At 39.6% G+C, this 18,785-nt stretch overlaps 2 protein-coding genes across 3 annotated transcripts; one reads left to right on the plus strand and one right to left on the minus strand.

Moving 5' to 3' along the window:
* Positions 1-2,446: 2,446 nt before the first annotated feature.
* On the minus strand, positions 2,447-4,828 carry LOC146521578 (Fc receptor-like protein 1). Of its 2 annotated transcripts, XM_085155220.1 has the most exons (4): positions 4,697-4,828; positions 3,007-3,279; positions 2,682-2,927; positions 2,447-2,589 (listed from the first exon to the last, which is right to left on the minus strand). In XM_085155220.1, exons 1-4 carry the CDS (start codon positions 4,746-4,748, stop codon positions 2,468-2,470), a joined length of 693 nt encoding a protein of 230 aa, XP_085011346.1. In that variant the 5' UTR covers positions 4,749-4,828; the 3' UTR covers positions 2,447-2,467. The 2 variants fall into 2 exon arrangements, with proteins under 2 accessions (XP_085011346.1, XP_085011345.1); XM_085155219.1 differs by lacking the exon at positions 4,697-4,828 and having other exon boundaries at positions 3,007-4,650.
* A 1,267-nt stretch (positions 4,829-6,095) lies between these two features.
* On the plus strand, positions 6,096-13,534 carry LOC146521579 (sialoadhesin-like). Its single transcript, XM_085155152.1, has 7 exons — positions 6,096-6,602; positions 9,063-9,098; positions 10,822-11,094; positions 11,174-11,419; positions 11,499-11,651; positions 12,380-12,478; positions 13,103-13,534. The coding sequence occupies exons 1-7, from the start codon at positions 6,572-6,574 to the stop codon at positions 13,195-13,197; spliced, it is 933 nt and encodes a 310-aa protein (XP_085011278.1). The 5' UTR covers positions 6,096-6,571; the 3' UTR covers positions 13,198-13,534.
* The last annotated feature ends 5,251 nt before the right edge of the window (positions 13,535-18,785 follow it).

Raw genomic sequence — 18,785 nt, forward strand, 5'->3', positions numbered from 1 at the left:
TAGGTTAAAACACATAAAAAGGGGAAGAAGTGCAGAGACAGCAGACCTGAGATGAATTTCCTGACATCATTCAGATGAACGAGGAGAGACCACTGAGTGTTCACAGGGTTCGTTTCACAGGGATTACTCATATATACACTAACCTCAGTATCTGAAACACTGAAAATGTTTAATATGAACATCCAGTGAGAAACTTTGGAGGTGGAGTAAAACACTTCAACTTGAATATCCTCAAACATCTCCTGCCTGGAACTGAACCTGAACGCAGTTAAAAACCTACTTCTTACAGGGCTTGTAGTCTGAAACATGCTTGATCTCTGATATATAATATAATATATTAAACGTGCTGGGAGAAGGTACCTGGACACACCCAGGACACGTTGGAGAGATTATATCTCTCGGCTGGCCTGGGAACACCTTGATGTTCCCCCGGACAAGCTGGAGGATGTGGCCGGGCAGAGGGAGGTCCGGGCTTCTCTGCTTAGGATGCTGCCCTTGCATCCTAGGTCAGGGGAAAAATGGATAAACACAGATGCATGGATTCACTGCTTAAATCACCTGCAGAGCCAGAAATCAGAGCCAAAATGCATGTGAGGGAATCGATGAATGACAGCGGCAGACAGGAGTGGCTGCAGTCTGTCTTAAAGCAAGTGAAACAAGTTTTCACTCAGCTGTCTCCTTGATGAAGGGAGGGAGTGACTCCTGTTACTTAAAGAGAGGTTTTAACAAAGCGAGAGGAAGCACTTCTTCACCTGTGTGAACACTGGATTAGATCACTGAGAGCAGTTGTTATGGGAGTTAAACCCTCTTCCTATAAGACATCTGCAAGCAACAAAATCACACTTAAAACCAACACAATGAGACTGAGACATGATTTTTAATTGTGAAATAAATAAATGTTTACTTCAACATGAGTGACCATGTTACCTTCACTATATTAGAGTTCAAACAGCTGTGTGTGCTGTCCAAAATTTGCTCAGTAATCACTATTAACATATTATTATTGAAAATAATGATACTGATTAATCAGACACAAGTCTGGTGAGCAGGTGTCTCTCACATGCATCATACAGCAAGGGTGCAGCATACACATCTGTCACTGCTTATTGAACAAAAACACATTTATCAAATGTTTAAATGTTCTTTTTTTATTCTAGTATACTTCCAAACATGTGACACAAACAGCTGCTGTTTGATATACAGATGACTCGATATTGAAGCAGATCATTTGAACTTTTCTGGAGAAGCCTCGTTATCGGTCTTCAGGATATCCACGAACAGCATCAAGATGCAGGTCCAGATGTTTCTGCTGTGATGTGAAAATGCTCTCACTTTCCTTGCAGGTTAAATGTGTGGTGGTTAGCACTGTTGCCTCACAGAAAGAAGGTCGTGCATTTAACTTCACCATCATGCCACGGCCTCTCTGTGTGGAGTTCGCATGTGTCTGTGTGGGTTCTCTCTGGGCACTCTGGCTCCCTCCCCTGGTCTAAAGACATGCAGTTAGTGGAGTTAGGTCAACTGGTGAATCTAAATTACCCATAGGTGTAAATAGTTGTCTGTCTCTGTGTTGGCACTGTGACAGACTGGCAAGGGTGTACCCCGCCTCCCACCCTGGTAGCTGGGATAGGCTGCAGCCATGCTTACAATCCTGACAAGGATGAGTGGAAGAGAATGGATGGATTAAAATATGTTTATGTGAGATTTAATTCATCTGAATTTTCAGTTTATGAAGATTAACTTTGATCTTGGTGAAACAGATTTGCCCTGGAAAAAATGAAACACTGGAATAAACCTGAGAGGTGAGGGTGGGGGATCCCCACGGTGTTGGTTTTGCACACAGAAAAGCACAGGCGTCAAACTCCAGGCATCGAGGGCTGATGTCCTGCAGGTTTTAGATCTCACCCTGGGTTAACACACCTGATTCAAAGGATTAGTTCATTACTAGGCCTCTGGAGAACTTGAAGACTGTGTTGGATCAAGGACACATCTAAAACGTGCAGGACACTGGTCCTCGAGCCCTGGAGTTCCCCACCCCTGCAGAAAACAGTCATAGAGCAGGGGTGGGGAACTCCAGTGTGTTTTGAGGGCTTTATGTGATATATTTAGGCAAAGTTTGCTTTTAACCTAGTAAATGGAGGTTTTGTTGGAAGTGGCTGTGTAGTTGTGAACTTGTGTATAAAGTTTTAGGAGACATCATTTTAAGAAACGAGTCTCTGCAATCAAGAGAAACAGTAATAATAATGTTATTGATAAAAATGTCCTCATAGACGGTGAAAATGCATGATGACACTGGTGAGGTCGTCTCATCCAGCTCCTTCTTGTTTATCTGAAACAAACCAAAATTAATTTTTTTAATTATTTAAAAAATTAAACATTGAAGAAAATTTTGAACTGTGGTAAATATGAAGTTTAAAACGACGTAAAATCCAGAAGTCTGAATCTCACCTTTGAGTTTCCTGTAAGCGTGTCATCTCAGCATCGCAGTACAGGCTGATGCAACAGTCAGCAAGACAGGAAGAAGACCAGGGACGAATGATGCAGAGGACGATGTAAGTGAAAGTCCAGATGTAGGTGGAAGTGTGGTGGTGTCTTTGTATAAAATAAAGCAAACACAGTCATTAAGTTGTCGTCACATTGTGAATGTTGAAACCTGCAGAAACACAGACAGGTGAGTGTGTCACCTGTGACAGTGATCCAGCTGGATGGAGACTCTCCATGACCGCTGATGTCACACTTGTAGAGGCCTTCATCAGACCTGGAAACATGCTGGATGGTCATGTGACCTGTAGGCTCTTTCCCGATGAAGACGCCATCTTTGAAGAAAGCAGCTGGGAGGTTGGAGGGAGTGGTCTTTGTTTTACAGAGCAGAGTGACGTCATCTCCCTCCATCACAGGGAGGACAGGACTCTGCAGGATCACTGATCCACCTCAACACAGAGACAAACTACAGCATTTCATCCATTTACACACAGCTTCATCAACACTAACTCCACACACTCAGCTTACCAGTGACTGTCAGCTTAACCATGTTACTGATGGGACCCTCTCTGGACTCACACCAGTAAACTCCACTGTCCCGTGAGATGATGTGACTGATAGTGCAGGAAGAACTGGATGAGCTCCCCCAGTCAGCTCCACACTGACTCCTTGTTTCTCTGCTTGTGTTTCTCCTCAGAGTCCATTCAGCAGAGCTGTCGTCCTCCTCACAGCTCAGAGACACAAAGTCTCCTTCAAAGAACTGAGAGCTGCTGGGACTCACAGTCAGACGAGCTGTGGCAGCTGAAATAAAACCACAGAACATGTGGGCAGAAGTCGTTTCAACAGGATGTAGAAGAGCACTCATTGTAGGAATGAACATCTGCACAAAAAATCTTAACCTGCTGTAAAACAAACTGAAAATAATCACATTTAATGTAAACTTTAATCCACACTCAGCAACAACTTCTCTCCCAGCAGAGATTTAACACAACATTCAATCAGTAATGATTTATCTGACAGTAACGGTGTTAGCTACAGAGGTAACAGGTAAAGAAAACCTAGAAAGAAATGAACTCTTTATGGCAAAGAACAAAAACAACACAAGCAACATAATGACTCATCTACACGTCAGAACGGGTGTGTTTGTCCACGCACATACACAGTTCTGTTTCCTCCCCTCTGTGTTTGTATTTCTGAAGGTGGGCACTCAGAAACTCTGGAGGCGTGCTGCAATCCGCTGATCCAATCAGTCAGAAACGGTGTTTCATGTTTCCTCTGTTATTTTTATTCCACCGGATGAATGGAAACAAGCCACCATTTGGCTGGTCTGAGCCCACTCCTGCCTACAGATACATCTATCAACTGTATATAAAAGATTTAAACACTTAACACTGATCTATGAATCATTCAAGCATAAAGAGCCACCTGACTGAAGGGATGAATTAATATTATGAATTAATATTCTTAGACAATATTTTATTCTACTAAAAATTCCAAATGTAACAGTTTCATAGACATAAAATAGGATTTTGCAATGACGCAGAGCGAAACTGGACCAACGGAGGACAAAAAAAGAAGCGGCCTAAAAAAAAACTGTTTGCAGGAGATGAATAGTGTCTGAATATCATATACTTAGTAAATGTGAGCAGTAAAGAAAAGATGCAGAAAAGACCTGATACAGGACCTCAGTGATTCATCTGGCCCTTTAGTTCATCTAAATCAATAAATCAGCAGAAAAAGCCAAACAGGAAAATAAAGGTCTGAGTATTCTGTAACTTATGCCACCACCAACACCTCTTTAACATCCTAACGCCGTCTTTCTTGAAAACACTGCTATTACAGTTACTTTAAAAGTAACAGATACCTGCTATAGTAAACATTCACCCTTTACTCAGACAAACACAGCATTAAAAGACTGCCCACATATTGACTTTTGTCTTTAATCATGGCATGCATGAATTATGACAACCTCGATCAGGATTTTTTCTTAAGTATTTTTATTCATCTTTAGGCATAAAAAAAGATTTTTGAACTTGAAGTTTTTTACGTGTTCACTTAGGTGGATAACTGATGTGTATGGAGAAACACATCAGTGTCCACTGCAGTGGTTTATGTGCAAATATACTATCAACACTGACACAAATACAAGAAAACAGCTTTTGAACATCTGTCCACTGTAGTGACCACTATGTGTGAAAAGGCTAACCGCTTCACTCACCTGAAGACCCAGAAATCAGAGTCAAAATCAGGATGAATATGAGAGGATCCATGAAGGACAGGAGCAAAGATGAGCGGCTGTGGTCCACCGTGACACGAAGGACAATAAAGTTAGACTTAACACTTCAAAGAACTGAGAGAATAACTTTTGTGTTTCAAACAGCGATTTTCAGTTCTGCAGAGCAAGAGGAAGAGAAATTTCTGAGAGCACTTTAAAGGAAGTGAAAGTAAAGTTCCTCCTAGTCTATGTGCACGTTTGACATGTGGAAATCTGAGAGATTAAAGTCGACGACTCAACTCACAAACACAACTACAGTTAACTGCAGCGTCACATTCAGCATGCAGAACGCAGCAGGAACACCACAGCATGCCAAATATTACACACATGCTAGATGATCCTCAACATGCTGATTTTTATTCATTTTACTACAACTTGACTAAAAATCGTGAATGATTCTACTTAAAAAACAACAACAAACACTGCAAATGTTTTATACACTCCCTGGCCACTTCATTAGGTTCACCTGCTCCACTGCTCGTTAATGCAAATATCTAAATTTCTGCATTTTTCTGCATTTTCTTGCAGATTTTGGGCCCCTTAGTGCAAGCTGTGCATCATTTAAAGGACATGAGCTACCTGAGTATTACTGCTGACCAAGTCCATCAGACCACCATAGTGATGGCTGCTTCCAGCACCTCAGAACATCAAAGCTGTCAAAGCTCAGAACATGTCAATGAGTTCAGTGTACTCAAATCACCTCCGATTTTAATCTAATTGGGATGTGGTGGAGCACAGGGGATGTGCAGCCAATAAATCTGCAGCAAATGTGTGATGTCATCATGTCAATATGGACCAAAATCTCAGAGGAATGTTTACAGTACCCTGTTGAACTGGAGCCAGCCCAGTATTAGCGGGGCATGAATAATAAAATATGTAGGTGTGTAAAGTCACACACTAGTGGTCATGAGAGGATGTGCAGTGTGCTGAGACAAAACACCTTCATGTCGTCAGACTTTTTGTACTTCACGCGTGATCCATTTTACATTCTGCCTTGAGAAGGTCTCACAATAAGCTCTGCATCTAGGTTTGATTCAAGCCAAGATGATTGATTGATTTGATTGATTCCAAGCCACCGATGAGACTTTTTGTTTGAGCTGACAAGAAGGCGTTCATACTTTCTGACTTGGCAATGTCACATTGATTCTCACTTTGCACATATACGTTAGCTTCAGCTTAAATTTATACACCATCTCCAGTTTTGTTTCCAGCTGCAGCTGATATCTAAATCCTCTAAGACTGATCTGAAGCAAGCAACAGACTTACAGGTTCTCAACTTGAGATGTTTTACAGATTTCTGAAGAGTAGATGCGCAGATGCAGGAAAAAATGTACTTGAGAGGCCCGGGCTGGCAGTTTAACACATTCATACAGCACCAATGCCACAGTCTGTGGTGTGAATGGCTTCTAACGCCTGGCTTACCAGCAGAGACTCAAAGCTCAGAGGAAATGCACAGGAAGTGATGACAGTGTGTGATTATTCACATGATGATTTTATTCAGTGTTGTATTCATATTTGTTTTCAGCTGTTGAAAGATGCTCTGAAAGTAAAGTTAACATGTAAGTAAGAGTAGAGTAAGAGTTCTTTACGAGGGCAAAGTTTCATTCAAAACCAGACCAGACCAAAGCATTTTGTAGTTTGGTTTCACTCTCAGTTCGTCACGCGTTCGGGTGGTCTCTGTGCTGAGAAACTGAGCCACGTCAGATGTTTTTCCTTTTTCCTTTACAGCTGACAGAAAACCACAGACACTTACACAGAAACACACTGTTTTTGGGGTGTGTGTAACTGAAACAAATGCGCAAATAAAGATGTGAAACAATGCCGAGAACATCGCTCCTGCTGCCGCTCTGTAAGTACAGCTTTTCCAAATATGAAATAATAGAAATGGGAGCATTAATGGAAACACGAAAGGTCACAGGAACAAGTGTTATGTGGGCAGATTGAACGATCAGACAAATGAGTGAAATCCTGTTTGATGCTGAAAAATAGCCGTTTTTAAATACAAGTTTTTGATTTTTCTTAGTTTTGTTATAATGTAAGGAAATATTTGCTGGAGACAGATTATAAAAATTGTAATACTGTACACTCAGCTCGCAAAATGTGAGAAATATAAAGTGAAACAGGGTTTTCCTTTATATTTGACACTGTTTCACTTTAATGGAGAGAGAGAATATCAACCAAAGGGTAAGACATTTCTCTTAGGTTGTCACCCTGTTTGTACAAAGATTTGGCTTCTACTCTCTACACAAACTCTAAATGCTTTTGGTTTCTTGGATGCTTCTTCTTCAGCTTCCTCCACAGATTTTCTTCAGGACTGAGGTCTGGAAACTGCTTCACAACACTCCATGACATTAATGTGCTTCTGGTTTAGCAGCTCCTTTTTTGCCTTTGCAGTATGTTCTTGGTCATTGTCATGCATCCGTAACCCATCTTCATTTTTCTGGCTGAAGGAGGTTCAGTGCCTACATTCATTGGCCCCTCAGTGGAAACAAGTCACCCTGTACCTTCAGCAGCAAAAACAGCCTCAAACAATAATGTTAATGTCGGGATGGTGTTCTTTTGTTTCGTCTGACCACAGGACTTTCTCCGAAGTCTTCCAACAGTCATTCAGATGTTTACTGGCAAACTTAAGATGGGCTTTACTGATTGATATGTTGTAGCCAGAAATCTGGCTGTGTTTTAGGAGATTACATATTTATTTCACTCAGGGACATGAAAATCAATATATTACTTTGAGGTAATATTATTATAATATTACATAAAAGTAATAGTATTACTTTTATTGCATTTCTTGCTGGATTTTTGGACCCTTTTCTGTCTCTCTCTAATTAAAATTAATCTACTATTTTTAAAAAAAATAATTTCTTTCTAAGTCCTTTGCACAAGTGACCACCTAAACTTACAAAATGAGCAGGGGTTCAAATAGTTATTTTGCAACTGCATATACAAAGTGCTGTGAGAAAGCATTTGTTCCCTTACTTTAATATTAGTCAAAGATAACCTGAGTACATACAGAATACCGTTTTTAAATGATTAATCATTTATTATGGAATAAAAGTTTTCCAAACCTACCGTTCCCTGTGTGAAAAAGTAATTGCCCCCCTGATGTCCACAAAACTGTCAATGAGTTGTTCACATCACTGTGAGGGAATTTTGTCCCAATCTCCTTCACCCAGTTGTTTTCATTCAGCCACACCGGTGGGATTTTGAGCATGAACGGCCTGTTTAAGGTGATACCAAAAGCATCTCAATCTGATTTAAGTCCAGACTTTGACTAGGCCACTCCAAAACCTTCAGTTTACTTCATTAGGAAGTGGACTTGATGTTGTATTTTGGATTATTGTCCTGCTGCATGACATAAGTGTGCTTGAGCTTCGGGGCACAAACCGATGGACGGTGTTTCTGCTTCAGGATTTTCTGGTAGTGAGCAGAATTCATGGTTCAGTCACTGTAAATTGTCCTGAAGTTCTTTTTGTTCAGCAGTGGTTTTCACCTTGGAACTTTCACATGGCTGCCATTTTTGCCCAGTCTCTTTCTAATTGTTGAATCATGACCTTTGACCTTTACTGATGCAAGTGAGGCCTGCAGTTCTTTAGGTGCCATTCTGGGTTCTTTTGTGACCTCCTGGATGAGTCATCTGTGTGGTCTTGGATCAATTTTGGTGCGCCAGCCACTCCTGGGAAGGTTCACCACTGTTCCAAGTTTTCTCTTTTTTCTCTTTTTGTGGATAATGGCTCTCGCTGTGGTTCACCGGGGACACAAAGCCATAAAAATGGCCTTGGAAAGCTTTCCAGATTGATAGATGCCAGTGGTTTTGTTTCTTATCTGTCTTTTTAGATGGTGGCATCATGCGTTCTTTTTTTAGAACTTTTAGCTTGCTTCACTTAAGTTTAAGTAATTTCTTGATTCATCATGTCTGGCAGTAACCAGGCCTGGGTGTGGCTGGTCAAACTGCATCTAGCTTTCCAATGACTTTCCCTCACAGAGCCAGGTAGATTTGGATTATTTTTTCCTGAATAAATGAAATCATCTTTTAAATGATCAATTATTCTGTATTTACTCTGGTTATTTTTGTTCAGTATAAAAATTTGCATGAAGATCTGAAACACGAAAGTGTAACTAATATGCAACAAAAGCCAAAGCCAAAAACAAAGAAAATTAGGAAAGAGGAAATACTTACCAGCATCAAAGCGTTTTGTGAACATCATGTAATAATAGCACTCCACTGTCTCAGTCATCTGAAGAAGACTAGTGTTGCTCGTTTCCTTTTACTAAATTTAACACTAACCCATGTGTCATTTCTCCTCAGTGCTGACTTCGCTGCTGAGTTGCAGACCCTCCCGAGGTTGGTACATTTTTAAAAAGATAAAAAAGCTAAATATATGACACAGGAATTTTATATTTCTCTGCAACATTTTTTTTTTCGCTGTGGCTTCAAGCAATCAGTGGTCTGTTTGCTCTCTGTTTGCAGTATATTTTTATTTCGACTTGACTTCAATTCTGTGTCTTGCCGAACAGTGCACATTTGTCCATCGGTACATTTACATGCTTTCTACAGGTGACCTAATTAACTTTCCCCCTTTAATTCCCGTTGTTGAAATCTCCCAATTCTTTGAATCTTTGGGCTGAAGGAAGGACAATACTCGGTGTATAAATGCTCAATCAACAATCCTTTATTTCCATACAATTTTCACACAATGAGCATAAAAAACCATCCGGATGGGGAGAGATGCCTGAGAGGGTCACAGCAAGTCTCAAAATGGTGGTGTGTTACACAGCTTTTTATACTTTCTACTGGCCCCCACCTGGTCGTAAACCTAAACATTCACAGTCCCTTATCTGTCATGGCGCCTAAGTTATGACCTCGGGCTCCCTGTCTTTCTACCTCCTACAAGGGTGGGGGCACAGAATGTTGTCTGCTTTTGCTATTACCGGCCCCAAGGTCCTTCGCACACAACCTTCTCAGAGAATGATTTAAGCAGTCTGACATGACAAGAAAACAGTATAAAACATTCACAGCAGATAAATGGTGGCGCCCACCTGTCTAACAGAACCCAAAGATGGTCACATTCTTTTAATCCCCAAAGATATACTTGAACATTTGCCTAACCTACTACCAAAATATACTGCAAAGATGGTCATGTTCTTTGACCTAAAAATATAAGGAAAACTAAGCTATATATTTTGCACACAACTTAGACTAAGGAATATATTTATGTTCTACAGCTGTTTAACATAATTCGTCTACCTTGACTATGGGTATAAGATAACATAGTTTGAATGATGATCTCACACCGTTCATATTAAACATGGCTAAAGTTTTTAATGAGATCAGTGTATGTATAAGTAATCCCTGTGACCCAGACTTCAGACCACTCTAAAAACTCAGTTTAATACAATTTTCTCTTTTTCTGATGTCAGAGAGAGCAGATACCCCTAATTTAGTCATTTGGGAAGCTCACCTTCTGGTCCAGCCTTCTGTTTGTTAGGAACAGCCAGTCAGAAGAAAGATGACTTAAAGGCGCTAGAACATCTTCTTTCGTACATGCAATGTATAAAAAAGATAAACCCAGGGGCTGCTCCAAGGACCAGGATTGGATACAATGAGTTTTGTGCTGTTCAAAGTTACTACCAAGGTCCAATGAAAAACAAATAAGATTGCCATTTCCACTTTTAGAAGAAAAATAAAGACACTAGAAATATAGTCACATGACACAAAGCTCACATGGTTGTAATGTGAGTCATGAGGTGAATTGTCTTTTGTAGTCATGTATGGTTATCTTGTTTAGTTATGTTTTATAGTTATGTGTCTCTGTGTTGTTTTTTAGTCTTTCTGTGGTAGTTTTGTTTCATTTATTGTTCCAGGCAAAAGTATTCAGGCTAAAGCAGGCTGTAAATAATGTGTTTTTTAAAGGTTTCAACAATTTGGATGCATAGAAGGATAACAGTGATAACAGCCATCACTTTATGTGTGCTTTAACTGAGATAAGCCGAGTTAATTAATTGATCTGCCTGAACTAACACAATGCCCGATCTTTGGATGACTTCTTATCGTATTTTCCTCACAGCTCGTCTGACTGTGAGTCCCAGCATCTCTCAGTTCTTTGAAGGAGACTTTGTGTCTCTGAGCTGTGAGGAGGACGACAGCTCTGCTGGATGGACTCTGAGGAGAAACACAAGCAGAGACACCAGAGCTGAGTGTGGAAATCACAATGACAGTTGGGGAGAAGGTGCTGGTTCTTCCTGTGACATCACCTTCGGTGTCCAATGGGACAATGGAGTTTACTGGTGTGAGTCTAGAGAGGGTCCCATCAGTAACATGGTTAACCTGACAGTCACTGGTAAGCTGAGTGTGTGGAGTTAGTGTTGATGAAGCTGTGTGTAAATGGATGAAATGCTGTAGTTTGTCTCTGTGTTGAGGTGGATCAGTGATCCTGCAGAGTCCTGTCCTCCCTGTGATGGAGGGAGATGACGTCACTCTGCTCTGTAAAACAAAGACCACTCCCTCCAACCTCCCAGCTGCTTTCTATAAAGATGGCTCCCTCATCAGCAATTGGTCTTCAGTTAACATGACCATCCAGAATATTTCCAGGTCTGATGAAGGCCTCTACAAGTGTGACATCAGCAGTCATGGAGAGTCTCCATCCAGCTGGATCACTGTCACAGGTGACACACTTAGACTGTGTTTGTGTATTCAGTATTCAAACATTCAGTGCATGAAAATAACTTTCTTTGGCTCATTTAGAAAAACCCACCACTGCAGCTCCACCTGCCTCCACCCCTCCACCTGCGTTACCTCCTCTACTTGCTGTGTTGGCCTTTGGATCAGTCTGTGTTTTGGTTCTGCTGGTGTTACTGGTTCTAGTGATGAGGGGATGTGTCTGCAGAAAACTTGAAGGTGAGACTCAAACTTCTTCTTGCATGTGTGGCTAAATTGGTTTGTACATTTAAATAATTTCTTATATCTATATTTTGTGTCTACATTGCACGTGCATGTTGTCACATTACAGCTCAAACACTATGGTGTGAATTCCCAACATTTATCATGTTTGGAATCTAAAGTGTTATTTCTACTACCTGAAAACATTCACTGCTTCCTCATCCTGTTTCATATGTAGGCGTGAATTATAGTAAATGCCTTTTTAACAACATATCCCTCATTTAGAAGAAACACATGGTCGCTGTTAGCAAATTACAAAATACGTCAGTGGTTGTGTTATGAAGTGTTACTTTTATCATCATGAAATATTACTCTGTGACCTCTAGGTATGGTTAGGTACTAATACTTGCTGTGAATGTTACATTATTACAACTTATTATATTACAGCTTATCCTAATGTCCATTTTCACTTTGTTACCATTTGCAGTTCAGGCTGTTTTTATAGACTCTCCTAACGTCCCCTTCTTACTTTAGGATTATTCATTGTTTCAAACAGTTAAATATGTTTACTGAAAACTAAACCCTAGATTTAGAAGATACCTGTGCTACATGGTATATTAGAGTTCTTCTAAATTGAAGGCTCTATTATAAAGTGCTAATATTATCATTTGATTCTTTTAATTACATTTATTAAGAAAGGCCCACTCTGACTTTTTTCAATTATATTTTACTTCACTTTGGTTCAGCTGATCAAGAAGCTGGAGAAGATGCCATCACAGATGACACCACGTACAGCGAAATCAAAATAGCACAAGAGCCTCAACAACCAGTGAGAGAGGCCACAGGTAGTATTGTTTTTGTTTGTCAACTTTTAGGGGATTTTATACCTTTGTGAGGAGCAATGTTTGTTTGAATAAATCTTGCACAAATCAGATGTGGTCATTGTGCACATCTGTCCTGAGGGTCAGGTTAGTAACACAGTAAAAACAGATCCTAAATGTTTGGTGCTCAGTGTGAGATTTTTGGATAAGTTAAGCAAACGAATGCATTATGTCAGCATGGGTGCTGCACAGGTCCCCATTTCATCTGCAGTATTCTCCATATTATAAAACATTAATCATAGGGAATGTCTACATATTTTAAAATACCACGAAATCTTTAAAAAGAAAAAAAATAATGCTAATGCTATAATAATGATTGAAGGTATTCTGAATCTTTTTTAAAAAAAGTTTCTTAGTTATGTGTGGAGGGAAACGTGATGAAGTGAAACAAGGAAACCAGTATTTATTAATGTGAGGCCACAGAGGTCAGAGGTCACTATAATTCCTGAATCTGCACCTTAGATTGTCGTGTGGGAGTATCAGGAGCTCTTCTGCCCTTAAATAATACAGATTTGTGTTGCAAAGGTTGAATTCCTTTTTTCTACAACTGTGTTTCATGTTGTTTGAATTGTGTGTCTTTGTGATCAGAGACACCATCAAAGCCAGAGGTCATCTACTCTTCAGTGAAGAAGTTCACCCGTCCAACCACTGATGACCAGGCCATCAGACCGGAGTGCATTTAATTCACCTCGAGTTACTCTTAGCTGTAACTTCACTCTAATTTATATATTTTAATTGTAGTTTGTGTTTGTTTGGTTGTGCAGTTGTTCCTGCAGCAGAGATCTGGTTTCTCTGCAGGATCAATAAAGTCTTCTTCTCACTTGTTGAATTTCTTGTGTGCTTCTGTGGGTTTCATCAGGTCATCTGAAGTGATTGTTTAGTTGTGGCAGGCTGATAATTATCTTGAGTGATTGTAGCAAAGATTAAAGATAAACAAAACCACAACTGTGGATTATAATCAGCGCGAACATCAGTGAGCGGCTGTAAATCTAACACCAGAAAGTTTCAGTTCAGTGTTTGTGTGTAACTTTTAACAAAAAAAGTGTGAATATATGATGATTTTTTTCATTTTTCATGTTTGCAAATTGAAGTGCGATTGTGACAAAATAATAATTGTGTTAATCCAAATATTCAGACCAACACAGAGCAGATTACAGCTGTGGCTGACAGTAGGAAATCATATTTGCTGTGTTTTAAATGTTCGTCCTCCAGGGAGACGTTTACAGTGGTTCACTCGGCAGTCTGACATGAAAACAGAGAGCTGAGGTGTTTCGGTCTCTGACACAAACCCCTGAACAAGTGACTCAGACTGGAGTTCTGGATCTCATCAACTCTAATTCTGCTGACATCTATTGGTAAACCTGGTGTATTACAACACAGCTGCAACTTTATGCCAAATGAAGACACTTGGACATTACTTTAAAACATCGAAATTATTGTAAATCATCATGACATCAGGACATTAGTTGTTAGCAATTAATATATTAATGATCCATATTAAAATTGGCTACAAAATAATTAAGACTTTTTACTGTTGTCAACTTCAGAAATCACTCAGATGTTTAATTTACTTTGTAATGAGTGTGAAGTTAACAAAACTACAAAGTTTCTTGTCTCCAAAGCATGACTCGCTCACAGTCACGGCTGTGAGTGTGAATCAGGGGAAAAACTGGTCACTTTGGATCAAAGTGTTGTATAAATGACACCAGCAGGCGGCAGCACAGCTTCAGTTTGTTCAACAACAGATGATGGTTTCCACTCTGACCTTTGACCTTTGTGTGGGATTCATATTTTTCTTACTCAGCTAGTGTTTGCAGGTCTGTTGAAGCCACTGCATTTTAATCCAGTCAACGCAGACATGAAAATATATGTAAAAACACTTTTAACATCAGGTATTTATGAACAGAGCCACTCAGTGTTTCTTCATAAACATTCATTAAATAACATAAAAGTGAATCTTAACCAGCATTTAAAAATAAATATATATGAAGCAAATTGAGCACTACCAATGTTAGTCTTTTTTTTTTTTTTTTTTTAAACAATGTCTTTATTATTAAGAGTTTTTCCTTTAATACATATAAACAGAAAAAAAGAAAAGGATTACAGATGATCTGTACATTCAGGTAAGTAGCTCGTACATTTAGGCTGTGAAATAAAAGGGGAAAAAAAGAAAAAATGGAAATAAAGAGAAGAAAAAAAAGAGAAATATAAACACATGTATGATAGTTCCTGAAGTAACATAATCCCTGCCAAATAATCCCATTAATTCCCACCCAGGTCACTGCCCTAGACCTGTACACTGTATTTCCACACCTGACATAAAACAGTTTGCTGGAAAATTCTCTCAGATTTTGAAATGCATCAAGGAAGGGACCCCACGTGCTTTGAAATTTGCCCTCCTAGCCAACAGGGAAGAGAATGATAATGCCTGTTTTTTAGAGGCCAGTAGATATACCTCATTCCTACTGATGCCAAACAGAGCAAGAAGGGGGCCAGGAGAACAAAGTGCAGCTGGTAAGGATATACTGTTGTCACTATGCAATTCCATTGGTCTTTCACGTGAAATTCCAATAAAATTCATTCATGTTTGTGGCTGTAATGTGAAAAAATGTGGGAAAGTTCAAGGGGGCCAAAAACTTTTGCAAGCCACTGTATCTTGGCTAATATTTTAACGTCTGTGTTCAATAGGGGATATGGGTCTATAAGAGGCTCATTTCAACGGATCTCTTCCTTTCTTTGTAAAGTGTAATACAGGCTTCATAGAATGACTGAGGAAGAGATGCTTGTCTGATGCAGGCCGTGAGGGTTGAACTAAGCTGCACGGACAATAATGTAGAGAAGTGTTTGAAAAATTCTGACAGAAAGCCAACTGGACCTGGACACTTGCCAGCTTGCAATGAAGCTATAGCTAAGGAAACTTCTGAGAGATGGGTTCGTCCAGTCTTGTTTTAAGTTCTGGTGTTATTTCAGTAATGTCAAGTTTAGCTAAGAACTCATTAATTGCATTGCAGTCAGTTTGGGTGTAAAGCTGTGAGTAAAAATCCCTGAATACTTCATTGTTTTTTTTCATGATCTGTGACTATGTTGTCATCTTGTTGTCAAATTTTAACAATACTTTCCCTAGAAACTTTTAGAAGGCTCACCAGTAATTTATCAGGTTTGTCACCATACATATAAAATTTTGATTTGCCATGTAAGAGTAAACGTTCAGTTGAGTACAATGTGAGTAGATTGAGTCTTGTTTTAAGTTCTAAACGCTTTTTAAATATTTCAGAACTCTGTTTGAGAGCATACTGTTAGCAATAATCTGGCCTCTGATATTAGCCTTAAAGGCATCCCATACGACAAGGCTGGAAGTCTCTGGGGAAGAGTTGGTGGCAAAGTAAAAGCGTATCTCATCCTGGATAAACTTTACAAAATTTTTATCTGACAGAAGGGTTGAATTGAGGCGCCTCCCAACAGGAGGATTTGGAAGAGACAGACACAGAGTAAGAGGGGCGTGATCTGAAATAACTACACTATGGTAGGCACAGGAGTGGACCTGCTGCAGACAATTAGTGTCAATGATAAAGTATCAATTCTTGAATATGTATGGTGCACATGTTAAAAGTACGAGTAATCTCTTTTATGAGGATTTAGGGTACGCCAAACATCACACAGTCCATATTCTGATAGAAAGGCAGGAATGACAGATGCAGATTTGGTTAGAACATTACTCTTAGTGGATGAGCGATCCAGGACTGTGTCGAACCAGCAGTTAAAATCACCCCCCAGAAAAAAAAAAAAAAGAGTAGATATTAAGTCGGGTGAAGAGGAGAATAAGTGCTTAAAGAAATTCTTGTCATCTGTATTAGGAGCATACACATTTACTAGGGCAACGAGACGGTTATATAGATTACCACTGACTATGACATATCTGCCATATTTGTCTGCTACAACATTGTGGGCCTCAAAGGAAATGTTCTGACCAATATAGAGACCCGACGTGCCGTAGCTTGGAAAAGTGAGTGAAAACACTGGCCCCTCCAACGTGGGAAGAGACAGACATTATCAGAGGCCCCGACGTGGGTCTCCTGTAGGAAAGCCACGTCAGTGTTATGGTGTTTAACATGTGAGAAAACCTTCCTTCTCTTGACTGGATGATTTAGACCTTTAACTTTTCAGCAGAAAGCTTAACTGCAGACTCATCTGATTTATAGAGCAAAGACAATATTCACACTGGCCTTAAATGATAAGAACAGAATAACTGCACAGCGGGTGGAAATTAGTTCAGAACAGGTAAAAAATAAAAATAAAAAAAACAACCGAGTCAGTGTATAAGGTTCGTAGCAGTGACCCTTACCCTCCCCAAACCCTCCCCTGAAAATGAACAAGAACAAGCAGCAAACTCTTCAAACTTAACATAATTTAAGTGTTACTCCTTCTGACTATGATAGCAACAACCTAGGTGTTGAAGCAATCTAACCACTGCTCCGGTGACCATAAGATAGTAAGCTGAAGCTGTCACAGCAGGGTGCGCCGGTGTGTTTGTTATAAGACCCAGAAGCAGACGCAGAGAGAGGGGTTGCAAGTGTTAACAAAAAGTGAGCATTTATTTGGCTGTAAGCAATAGAACTAAGAAACAAAGAAGACTGAGAACGCTGAGTAAACTAAAGACTATGAAACTCAGCGAAAACACCATGAAGAAACTATGAACACTGAGTAACTACAAAACACAACAAAACTAAGGCAAACCTGTGAAACACTATGACTGTGACTATGGTGATGATAACAGACGATCTGACAAAGACTAACAGACTAAATAGTTACAGGGATGATTAGGGGAAGTGGACACACATGGGATCCCAGCTGACACACATGAACCTAATGACAGGACAGGGAAAGTGAAACTAAATACAATGAACAAAGAACACTGGACCCTTTCAAAGTAAAACAGGAAACAAAGACATGACACAAGGCGAACCAGAAAAACCATGAATTAAACTGCAAACTAGGCATTACTGCTTTTAACTAGATAACTGAAAAGAAACTGGAATACAGAAAAAAAACTAAATAACATCAAACTCAGAAACACTGGGTCGCATGACCCAGGCCCATGACAGAAACCCCTAATCTAACTGCTAAGTTTTGAAACTGTGTATCAGCCACCAAGTCCAAATGTAATTGTTGGAGTGTTTCAATGTAGTCCAAGTATGTAAACAAACAAACACAAAAAGGCAGATATAGTTCAATAAGTACTGCTGGCACAACTGAATCATTGAATGAGAACAGACAGAAGGCTATGGAGAGATAACGAAGCTCCCCATCTCCATGCAACAGGTATTACGTCATTATCCAACGAGTAGAGGTCAATGAGGTCAATGAGGTTACCTTCTTATTTATCAAAGAAAAAAAAGAAAATTATGGAGTTAAAGGAAGAGTATTAATCAGCATTTCAATACTATAACATTCAGACTATATAGCTGCACTCGGAGGGGAAAAGCAGCGTCTTACGTAGATGCAGACTATGCCTCTATACATGTATGCAATGTTTGTACCCGCATTTGGTTTCACTGTTTTATTAGTAATGATAAAGTAATAATAAACACATGAAGTAATGAATGACGACCCTATCTAAATCCCAGTAACAATTAACGCGTTCCTGATTTTGGAATAATAAATAGTTACCGTGCTCGTTACCACAATAATAACGTAGTTAAAGTAACGCGTTACTTAATAACGCGTTAGTCCCTACAAAGATGTAGACATTGAGCCCTCCTGGGAGGGGCCATGCTGACATCTGCTGCTTTCTGGGGCTTTCAGCTCTAACACACACCAGTACTCACACACACACACAATCTTTGGTGGCTGCTGCCTCTAAACATATCATACATTATTCATCGTGTGTACTGCTTAATAAGATTCAGCATATGTTGGATGTTGCTGTAATTTCGCTACAGCATTGTTTTCTTTTTGCTTGTTTTTGTTTTTCTTTCCTTGAGCAGGTGGTGAAGCAGATTTTCATCATCCTTTCTCTCTGTCCCCTTTCTCCTATTTTTCTTTCCCTCTCCTTCTCTTCACTTTCTTCCCAACTTTTCTTATTGTTTTTCTTTCCAGTTCCCGAGTCCAGTCCAGTCTGATTACAATAATTTAGAATAAAAATAACTAATACAGATCAAATAAACTATGACAATCAAGTGGACCAGTATAGCAAAAGGTGCACTTGTGAAAGTAAATGTTAGGCACATTCTTGTTGGCCAGACAGGACGGACGGACAGAAAAAAAAGAAATA

The sequence above is a fragment of the Neolamprologus multifasciatus genome, chromosome 3, assembly GCF_963576455.1.
Source record: "Neolamprologus multifasciatus chromosome 3, fNeoMul1.2, whole genome shotgun sequence".
NCBI lineage: Eukaryota > Metazoa > Chordata > Actinopteri > Cichliformes > Cichlidae > Neolamprologus > Neolamprologus multifasciatus.

What these genes read in the sequence shown, in the direction of transcription:
- LOC146521578 (XM_085155219.1), bottom strand. Translation starts at nt 3,358, where the DNA reads ATGTTCATTCCTACAATGAGTGCTCTTCTACATCCTGTTGAAACGACT. An exon ending in GGTTAAGCTGACAGTCACTG is followed by an intron (nt 2,928 to 3,006) that starts GTAAGCTGAGTG and finishes CTCTGTGTTGAG; the next exon opens with GTGGATCAGTGATCCTGCAG. An exon ending in CAGCTGGATCACTGTCACAG is followed by an intron (nt 2,590 to 2,681) that starts GTGACACACTCA and finishes TTTTATACAAAG; the next exon opens with ACACCACCACACTTCCACCT.
- LOC146521579 (XM_085155152.1), top strand. Translation starts at nt 6,572, where the DNA reads ATGCCGAGAACATCGCTCCTGCTGCCGCTCT. An exon ending in ATCGCTCCTGCTGCCGCTCT is followed by an intron (nt 6,603 to 9,062) that starts GTAAGTACAGCT and finishes ATTTCTCCTCAG; the next exon opens with TGCTGACTTCGCTGCTGAGT. An exon ending in GGTTAACCTGACAGTCACTG is followed by an intron (nt 11,095 to 11,173) that starts GTAAGCTGAGTG and finishes CTCTGTGTTGAG; the next exon opens with GTGGATCAGTGATCCTGCAG.